We start from the raw sequence: 10,210 nt of genomic DNA, 5'->3' as shown, positions 1-10,210 counted from the left end.
CTTAGTTATTTTCTTAATGTGTTTGCCACTTCAGTGTATGTTATAGTTTCTCATATCAAGGATCACGGTTGTACAAAAGTGTGAAACTGTGAAACGTCACCGCATGGGTTCTCTCGTCTTCACGTGCGTGGCAGCACACGCTCCCAAGGCACGTGCCATGCAAATAATCAATGCACATTTACGCGCTGTAAAGGGATTTTTCATTTGTGTTTATTTACAAAAGACAAATATAATAAATTAAGGTGCAAAAATACAACATAAATGAAACAATTAACATGAGTTGGTCTGTAATGGTCGTATAGCAGCACGTGGTGTGATCATAATAAATGTTCAACATCTACAAATATATCACATTTTACAGAAAGCAGGAGGTCCGTCCTCAACACATTGCACTGGAAATACCATCTTAGAAAGTCAAATGTACAACAGAGGCTGTTGTGTGAATTCTATTCAAGATGTTAAAGTCATTTTAAGTTCATTTTGTGAAATCACTGCGCTGTTTTCAGGGCCAGGGTCTCCACAGAGTCTGACCAACAGGCAGGCTCTGAGGCAGGCTCTGTGTGCTCAGTGGACTCGATACTTTGTGGGGCTGTTGGTGGGTTGATGGAGAGCGGAGTGATTGTTCACAGGTCTTAACGCAACTGGCCCCCCTATGGACAGACGTGCAGATTCTATACCCGGACCTGTCGATGAGTGAGCGAAGAATTGACCTGGACGACTTCCCGAGAAGCTGCGAGCTGGTAGAGGAATGATCTTGAGTGTTTCTTAGGACGCATGCTGCAGAGTCAGAGTCTGGACGAGAAAGGCGATCAGCAAAAGATGACTCCAGTGCTGCTCCAAGCAAAAGACTTTTCCCGTGGGGTCCCAGGAACTGAGCAGCTCTCTGCAGGCAGGTGGAGACCCCGTCTTGGAAGGAGTGTTTCCGGCCTCCCCCACCATCTTCTTCAGCTCTTGTCTGGTCGCCTTTGCCAGACTTCTGTAGGAAGAGGACTGTGTGCTCGAGGATCTCGGCTTTCTCAATTCTCCTTTGAGTCGCCTCCTACAACAAAAATAAAAAGTTGAGTTAATAAACAAATCCCGGGCAATACACATTCACTTTTTATCTTCACTGGTGAACAAACGGACTAAATGAGCACAGTGGTCTTTACCTGTCTCTGAAGCAAAAGGGTCTTAAGGCTCTCCAGGCTGTGGTTCATTCTCTCTCTTCGACGTCTCTCCACTTGAGGTTTTAGACTCTACGGGACAAAAACAATAAATGCCATTAATGAATGTTCAGGTGGGGAAAAGGTGAGATAATTACAATATAAATACATAAGAATGATCCATGAAAGCTTCAATACTACACGTACCTTTCTTGTGGCCTTTGCGTCCTCTGAATTCTGAAGCAATTTCATGATTGTATTCCAAGTATGTCCGGCGTTTGTAAAAGATGAGCTCGTCCCTCAGTTAAGACTGGATGTGGCTACATTTCGCCCGGTGATGGCTTTTAAAGCCGTAGGTGGGCGTGTCATTTGGCTCCACCCACCACAGGAATTCATTTTATTGCAGCTGTGATCCATGCTGAACCACTAAACACAAAATAATGTGTTCGTAATACAAACATTTGTGCAAATGTCTTTTATTTTTACTTTTACCATTTTGCATCTGAACTAATGAGACTTCTTTTCAACCTTCAGTATAAAGTTGAAGGATTGGATATAAAAATAAAAAGCAGAAGGCTTAAGTTAAAACTTAAAAAGAAGTCGGAGATTAAAAACACGCATTTATTAAATTGCTGTCACAGCTTTCTCTTAATGGTGCACTTTTAGCACATTTTGTCAAGTATCTCAATCTGAATGCAGGGTGAACGACGCGCCAATGGATCCTTCACTAATCTGCGGCCACGTGCAGCTGCCCAGTTGAGTGTGAGGCACGCGCCTGCTGAAGGTGTTACCAGCTCGTGCGACCTTTATTAACATATGTGAAGGAAAACAACAAACATCCGCCAACCCAGCGTGAAGCCCAGACAAACGACTGTGGGTGACTTTACGCGCCTTCATTGTGGACAGCGTCACGAGACGTGTCCTCAGGCAGACTGCACGAGAAGTGGTGACTGGAAGCCGAGAAAATAAGATGAAGAGGGAAAAACATCTGAATAAACACGAATCCATTGACCCTCTGGCAATAGAGCTTCGCATAAATCCTAAATTGTGTGCAACAAGGGAGTCTAATAGTGCGCGTAAAATGTACTCTCTTCTTAATTTTGTAACATGGTGTGTCTTAAGTTGTAGATGTGAGACAAAAACAAGTTAAAATACACACAGTTGTACTTCATTCATTCCATACGTGTGTCTTGATAATCAGTCCATCGGCAAAGTTAGTTTTAAAGAGGTCCGTGTGCCGTGCGTAAAATTACAAATACCTGTGAAATAAAAAGATCCCTGTGCCAAACGGCGACACCTTCCATGAAGACACTGAAGGCAGCAGCGCGTGGGAACTAGAGAGCAACGTCTTCCCCAAACACTCCTTTTATCATGTATCGATTCTAACAGGTAATAAAGTGGTAATAAAGCTCACAGCCGAATTTTCCCATGAGAAAATTTTGAAGGAGCCACTCGTGCAATTTGGCTCCTACACCTAGTAATAAATCGATTTGTTGTGTCTTTTTTTTACTTTGAATCATTAACCAAAAACTCCCATACACTGTCATCAAATACTCTGCATAACATTTTGTTAAATTAAACTGCAAATATAATAAGGTAAATGCAGTTTCATGTCATTTTACCTTTACGCGTAAAGTTGAGCCTTTTACGCACCGATGTCTGCCAAGCTGAATATGTTGTGTTTTTGTGAATCAATACATTTTTTGACTCGTCACACCTTGCAAAGTGTATTCGTTACGTGTGCCTGTGGGAACCCGAAGTTCACCTTTCCTCCAAGCACACTTTGTCAATGAAGTATCTGTTTTAACAGGTAACAAAAGAGAATGACGCCTCCTGCTCCACGTTCCCATGATGAGAACGAGCTGAGGGGTTTCTCCCACTGTCACACGTATAGGCAACATTTGTCTGCAGCCAGGTTGTGGTGTCAGACGGCAAATGTGCATGAACTCAAAAACAATCCCTTTGGATATGTATTGTCATTTCGTTTTAAGAACACGTCACAATTTGCCTCGTTATTAAATCTCATTACGCAAAGAGCTTATGTAACCCTTCCTCTGCAGAGGAGAGAACAATCCCAAACTTTAGTAAATATAACCTACAAGTTCCTGCATTTAAATCTCACTCAGTGTCAGTGTCAGTGTCAGTGTCAAAGCTTGAAGTACAGCAGCTAAAAGCCCCTGTATCTGATCTAATTAAGGATTTGTATTTTAACCTCTGATTTAGGCCTATAAGCTTTTCTAAAATATATTTGTGTGTGCAGAATCTTGGATCCTTTGACTTGTTGGAGCCTCAAAGTGATTATTGGAGGATTGATATATTTCAAAGATGTCCAAACCCAAATAATCGAGACCAACCCCCATTGAAAGGTAAAACCTGAAAATGTACTTTAAATGACAAACTTGTGAGTTTTCTTACGAAGCCAATTGAATTCTCTGAAACAGTGAACGAGTCAAGTATCGATGTGTCTGAGGGAGCTCAATCAAAGATCAACTTTGAGATATTATCAGCTGTTTTGGGATTATTTACTGTAACCCAGTGGTAGTTAATATGTGTTGTTGCGGGTTGTTACCTGACCACAAAACTCACGTGGACACGTGGAGCATGCAGTCCAAACAGCACGCGACCACTTCACACCTAATCAGACACGCGCCAGCCGGAAAAGGCTTCACAATTGACCTCTTCAGTGCAAACGCAGATTTAAAGTTAATATCTTGTACTGTAGATACATTTTACTCGTCATTTATTTTTTTAGTTAGAAATCGTTTATAAGTCGTTATGTGTGTTAAATCTGTGCGCGTGTTTGATTACTTCTAGCTAATGTGTAGTTGTGTAACCCAACATAATAGGCTATACTTTTGGCACGTGCCTATATGAGTTTATTGGGAAGATATTTGAAGAATTAAAAAAGTTGATTTGATAAGATAAATATCAAACACTAAAAGGGTAATGCAGATGTCTAATCCATCTTTCTGAGTCTGGGCTCTTCACTAAATTAGACACTCAGTCCTAATGAGCTCAACAAACACGTGTTAAATAGTTTTAATGAAGGAGCACGGCCTGGCCTTTAATTTGCATTAGAGTGACCATGTGTGTTTGTAAAGTGTGTGTGTGGGAACCTGAAAGCTCTCAGTCCTCCACACACACTTCTTTTAATGATGTCCTAATTCTAACAGATAATAAAAGTGCAAATGGGCTCCTGTTTCTCTGGTTCCCACGAGAAAGAGCCACACACATCATGTCTCCCACGTAACATTAGTGTCATCAAATAAACGTAGTTATAACAAATGTATAATATAGAACGCTATATTATATTTTAAAAACTATATTTGAATCAACTACAGTACTGACATTTTATTTTCTTTGGTAACAGACTGAACGAGTCAAAGCTTATTAACCTCTAGTTTTAATTTACATCAACCTTTTATTTTATTATTGCCAGGTAAATAAGCTCCTCCCCCATTTGATGTCAAATGTAATGCATTCAACTGCAGGGTCCTCATGAAGGCAAACATATTATATCACATACATTTTAAAGGCATCGGTTCTTTTGCCTGGGTTCTTATCATGGTTCTTGTGATGGTCGAGTTATATATGTCTGTTGGGTATCGTGCAATATGGGTTCTTTTCTGTTGAATTGTATTTCATTATTTTTAGTATTTTGCATTTGTTATGTTCTTGCTGTTTGTCAAAGCACTTTGTAAACCTGTGTTTTTAAAAGGTGCTATATAAATAAAGTTATTATTATTATTATTATTATAGAGTCAGTCAACACATTATTCTGTGTTTTAATTTACTAATTTTAATCAGTAGCCTAGGTCCTCTGATTTCGACTGAACTTTTAAAAAAAAACTTAATTTACAAATGTCAAGTTTACAAGATTTCAATGACGGGAATTCGGTTGTAAGCTTGAGGTATTTACAGCAAATACACAACACGAAATACAATAAAAGTAATTACAATACAAATAAAATATGGCAAAACTAAACTAAAATATATTATAATTCTAGCTTGTCAGAAAAATAGCTTTTTTTTAGGGCCTTTATGTGCAGTCATTTAATGTCTCTCCAGGTAGGCATTAGGTGTTTCGTCTGGACTTCAAAGAGCTTCGGGAGGTGTTACGACACGTTTCGCTTCCTGTCAAATGACTCCGGACACGCGCAGAAAACAAACGGCCTGCAAACAGCTGCGGGCGATGTTTCATGAGATGATGAGAGGATGCATGCTAACTACTCGGAAAACAAACGTGGACACGAGTTTGTGAAGGGGTTTCATTTCACTCGAGCTTAACTTGTTAGCTTAAGAGTACTGAGTAAAGTTTCGTTTTGTTTAAACTCAGACTGTAAATAAACTTAATATATTAGGAAAAGAAGAGATATTTAATGCTGTAACAGTCTGAATACAGGACTCTGCAGTTATCATAGCCGATGTATTTCTTTTACATTAAGTATTTTAATTAATAGCAATTGTTGTAGTTATGGATAGATATTCCTGCTAAGGTACGACAGATGGTAATAAGCTTTATAGCGGACTGGTCCTGTGCATGGCCCCTAAACTAAAACATCAAAGTAATCAGTTTGGGTAGGGAACACAGAGCAAGGGTACAACTAAATCTGGATTATTCTGAGAGTTCATTTTTAAAAATGGCAGATTTTTTTCCTCAAAGACAGTATTATCTATTATATTTACGTTTTCTTTTTTTGTATTCTTGTCTTAATCCCTTAAAGTCCTTCAAACTGAGAGAATACGGTGAGAGCTGGAGTGTCTTTGATCTGTTTGAAGTGAGATGCTGCTTCTGAAACTGTTTCTCATCACAGCCAGACTTCACACCTGGAGGATGTAGCTCTGCAGGAGGCCATGCTCCACACCTTCTGACTACTCGCACTAAAAAGAGCTGTCAGCATGACAAACAAAAAGCTCGGCTGCTTCTTTCTTAAAAGAAAATGTTAAAAAAATAAAAATAAAAAATAAAAAATACAACAAAAACACTGAAGTCAATTCAAGGAATGTTTTTATTTTCTTATAAAAAAGAATACTGCTCACCATAGGGAGACATCCAGAATAAATTAGTGTGCAAAATAGACAAAATATATTTATATTGATAGAGAATACAAGTTATATTATGGACTGTGCTGCCCGCAGACAACCAGTTGAAGGTGCAGGACTCTCCAAACCTCCAACCATGACATCCCACACCTGGAAATGCGATGGATGGACTCTCAGTCACGATCCACTCTAGCATTAAACTTTGGAATCGTGATGCCAGCTTGAGCAGGTGATCTTTCAGTATTATGAGGAAGGCAGAAGCTCTTCTTCTCCACAATACTAACCTCTAAACTCTGTTCTTTCAGCTCGAAAAGCTCGGGCTGGGCTAAATGGACTGGGCTCTCTCGCTCTTGATGAGCCCCTGTGCCTTCTTGCAGAACAGACAGCTGCCCCGCTGTCTGCACTCATTCATAACCACTACAGAGGAGTAGTGAGGGAACACGTTCACGCATACATCACATGTACACAAGACATTTGTAACATTATTCACAGGCCTAAACAGGATTTGAGGTGGTACGAGTTTCAGAAGATCAGATGCTGTTTTTTCTTTGCCAGTGTTCTTTCAGTAACAGTACAGCTTGCATGAAGTGAGTATTATAGATATATAATAGAGTCATTAAAAGTTCAGTTTTGTTGGTAATGAAATCAAGGCCAGGGCCGCCACAGAGTCTGGCCGACTGGACAGTTTGGGGACGGACTTTGTTTGCTCACTTGCCTCTCCACTCTGGACTCGAGCTGATTCTGTGTCTGAGCCTGTTGAGGAACTGTGGGGAACTCTTGCCGCACTGGAAGTTTGTACGGATGAGCAAAACTCTTTGTACTGCATGCTCCGGTGTGCAGTCTGTGCTTGGACTTCTGCCTCAGCATCTGAAGAATGGACTTTGAGTGTGACAGAGAGCTGGACAAGGACTGAGCTTCGGTTCTTTTTTGGACGCCTGCTGCAGAGTCAGAGTCTGAACGGGAAAAGCAAGCAGCAAAAGATCCATCCAGTGCTGCTCCGAGCCACAGGCTTTTTCCCTCAGGTCCCAGGTACTGAGCGGCTCTCTGCAGGCAGGTGGAGACCCCGTCTTGGAAGGAATGTTTCTCGCCTCCACCATCTTCTCCAGCTCGTGCTTTGTCTCCTTTAGTAGTCTTCTGTAAAAAGAGGACGGTGTGCTCGAGGATCTCAGCTTTCTCCACTCTGCTCTGAGTCCCACCCTGCATTAAAAAAAAAACACCAGTATGAGTAAAAGAAGTCTGTTGGCATAATACAAAATCTGTCAAAAGCCCCGACATGTTAAATTGGTGCACAAAATGAGGGTTTTTATTTACCGGTTGTTGCTCTGGCTCCTGAACCAACATGGACCTCAGACGCTCCAGACTGCAGTTCATCCTCTCCCTTCGTCTTTTCTCCACCTGAGATTTTAAGAACTAGAAAAAAAAAGGAAAAGAAAGTGTTACAGGGATTACAAAAATGAACCGGAAGATTGTCATTCATTTTTTTATTGATACGTTTTTCCTCAAGCATTGTGGTTGGAGATCTCAGATATTTCAGTATTTTGTTTTTCAACAAAGTAGCCATGTATTCCTAACTTTAGAAGACTTAAACCCTACAAAACCAAAAGTTTTCAACCATCACATTTTGTTCATAACCTTCAGAAAATCAGTCATTCTCTTCACTCTACATACAAATATCTATAAGAAATGTATAATCAGAGATTGTTTACCTTTCTATCGTTTGTTGTATCCTCCCTTTGCTGTAACAGCTTCATTTTGTCTTCTGTGATCCGATGTGGTCTGTTGTTATCCAGGAGTAGAGACGATCCCTCTCAGTCAGAAGCTGATCAGGTAATGAAGAGCTTGTCTCAGGCTGCTGCTACTTAAAACTACTACAGTCCAGCCCCGCTGACTCCTCCCACCACCAGACCAAATCCCACCCACCTCCCCACAGCAAGCACCAACCCCCCCTCCCTCTCTCCAGACTAACGTGTGTTATCCCCAGCTCTGCAGATACTTTGAATTGAAGTCACGAATTTATCTTACATTTTATTGCTTTGAAGCCTAAATGAAACGATCAGGCTGTAAAACAGTTTGTGATTAGGCTCCAAAGAAGAAGACACGAGTCTGTGAAACGTGTCATTTTACGCGCACACTCGTGCGTAAAAACGTATGCGTAAAAGTTCAAAATATAAGGTTTAACCAAAACGTATGAACAATTAAAAATCAATGTAACTTTCTTTTTTGGGTGACGTAAGTGATGCTGATCGAGGGAAATACTTCTCTTTTTTTCCACACACTATGCATTGCTTTTTATGATGAAACAACACCTGAAATCTACACCATAGTTATATCTTTTGCACTTATTAAACTACTATATTCCACTAGAATCCGCTGGTTTCTTGTGATATAAGTTTCCTGTTATAGGATTGGACACTAAAAAAAAAACATAAAGCTGTGCCATGGGCGCGCACGAACCATTTGTGTGTACCTTTCGGGGTGCGAGTTTCTGAATGAGTTGGCACTATCCATCTGTTGTGTTCGCTTGTTAATGTTCAAACACATGCGATATTTTTAGACATTTTGCCTACTTTTCTGTCAAAAACCAATTATTAGATGTTGCTAATCAATACTGCTTTCGAGTGCTAGGCTTTCGTCGGGATACATCTTACATCTACATTTGCTCTTAATTCCATCAACTGTTCGTCCACTTAATGACGTGTGCCGACACCTCACCATTCGCGCGTGACGCCTTTGCATTTGTTAGAGGGTCCACAGGAGGGAAGGTGCAACAATGGTTCGCATTTTGCATTCACACCTACGTGGCAAATTAGTCCACGCGTGCCATTTGGGAGGCCGTCTCGTGCTGGCGCGCCGGTTGTTCCGACATTTGCTCGTGGAAAGCCTTTGATGCTGCCCGGAGACCGTGGGAAAGCTGAGGGCCGGGGACCACGTGCGCACACTTTGTTGCAGCTTTTCCAAGATGAGTGGATAGTCTCGATTAAAGCTGGAGCCCATTATTCTTGACGCTGACTCCACGCGCCACAATGTGACACTGAACGATAGGGCTGAACGATATTGGAAAATATCCTTTCTGGGATATGTAACAAATTCAGGATGTTATAACAAATAAATAAAATTAATTTCCATATATTTGGGCAATTAGCACTTGAAACTTCATATTGAAATGTAATTAATTTGTCAGGGACAATTTGGTAGGCATTGTTACATCTAATAAAAGTTCAGAGGACTTCTATCCATGGCTAATTTGGCGCCCTTGTCATTGGTTAGGCTTTTAACACAGGATACAACAACACTGTAAAAATAGACATAAAACTGACATGTGATGGGCGATACTGTTTTTCAATAATGTGATTATATAAAGTGTGACAAGAGTGACTGACTCCTGTACAATTACTTTCTCTGTTGATTAACGCAGTCTTCAAATAAGCATGTAATGTGAAAAGGTGATAAATTAAGGAATATGTCGGCACAACATCCACTCAAACATGTTCAAATTAATCTCTGTAGACGAGACATGTTTGCGTTTTTAATGATTTCGCAGTTATAATAAAGGCCTATATATTTTTTCAACATTTATTGTGGGGCCTTTAATGTAGAGATGGGACAATGGATAGAGTCAGAAATCTGGGAGAGAGAGCGGGGAATGATGTGCAGGAAAGGAGCCACATGTCGGATTTGGGCCGCCTGCTTGGAGGACTACAGCCTCCATACATTAGTGCGCGCACCAAGGGCTTTTAAGTATTTCCTTCCTTATGGTTACATTTTTCCTCCACTCATGATTTAATGTTTTCTCAGGTAAAAAGTGTTCCCATGACTACCTGTTCATCCAGAGTCAGTCATTTCAGGAAAAACAGAATTAGATATTTAGCTCATATCCAAAACTAAAATTAAATTCAGCCTTCGTAAGAGAGGCCGATGTATTAAAAACCCCTTTAGCAAAACCAAAGCAATAACATGCTGAAGTTGAAGTTAGAGGTGATGTTTGGAATTCACTTTTATTTACTCATCAACTTTTCCTCATGATG

General features: G+C 40.5%; 2 protein-coding genes across 2 annotated transcripts; both read right to left on the bottom strand.

Moving 5' to 3' along the window:
- Positions 1-188: 188 nt before the first annotated feature.
- Positions 189-1,581, bottom strand: LOC109988819 (transcription factor HES-2). The gene is made up of 3 exons (XM_020640389.3): positions 1,350-1,581; positions 1,149-1,235; positions 189-1,039 (listed from the first exon to the last, which is right to left on the bottom strand). Exons 1-3 carry the CDS (start codon positions 1,392-1,394, stop codon positions 503-505), a joined length of 669 nt encoding a protein of 222 aa, XP_020496045.1. The 5' UTR covers positions 1,395-1,581; the 3' UTR covers positions 189-502.
- A 4,552-nt stretch (positions 1,582-6,133) lies between these two features.
- LOC109988842 (transcription factor HES-7.1-A-like) lies at positions 6,134-8,059 on the bottom strand. The gene is made up of 3 exons (XM_020640433.3): positions 7,892-8,059; positions 7,497-7,595; positions 6,134-7,382 (listed from the first exon to the last, which is right to left on the bottom strand). Exons 1-3 carry the CDS (start codon positions 7,934-7,936, stop codon positions 6,831-6,833), a joined length of 696 nt encoding a protein of 231 aa, XP_020496089.2. The 5' UTR covers positions 7,937-8,059; the 3' UTR covers positions 6,134-6,830.
- Between the last annotated feature and the right edge of the window lie 2,151 nt (positions 8,060-10,210).

Source organism: Labrus bergylta, chromosome 8 (genome assembly GCF_963930695.1).
Source record: "Labrus bergylta chromosome 8, fLabBer1.1, whole genome shotgun sequence".
In the NCBI taxonomy this organism is placed as follows: domain Eukaryota; kingdom Metazoa; phylum Chordata; class Actinopteri; order Labriformes; family Labridae; genus Labrus; species Labrus bergylta.
Note: the sequence above shows the minus strand (reverse complement) of the source record. Positions and strands in the feature narration are given on the sequence as shown.

Coding starts and splice junctions, on each gene's coding strand:
- LOC109988842 (XM_020640433.3), bottom strand. CDS start 7,936: ATGAAGCTGTTACAGCAAAGGGAGGATACAACAAACGATAGAAAG. Junction 7,596..7,891: donor ATACAACAAACGATAGAAAG/GTAAACAATCTC, acceptor TTTTTTTTCTAG/TTCTTAAAATCTCAGGTGGA. Junction 7,383..7,496: donor AGGAGCCAGAGCAACAACCG/GTAAATAAAAAC, acceptor TTTTTAATGCAG/GGTGGGACTCAGAGCAGAGT.
- LOC109988819 (XM_020640389.3), bottom strand. CDS start 1,394: ATGAAATTGCTTCAGAATTCAGAGGACGCAAAGGCCACAAGAAAG. Junction 1,236..1,349: donor ACGCAAAGGCCACAAGAAAG/GTACGTGTAGTA, acceptor TTTGTCCCGTAG/AGTCTAAAACCTCAAGTGGA. Junction 1,040..1,148: donor CCCTTTTGCTTCAGAGACAG/GTAAAGACCACT, acceptor TTTTTGTTGTAG/GAGGCGACTCAAAGGAGAAT.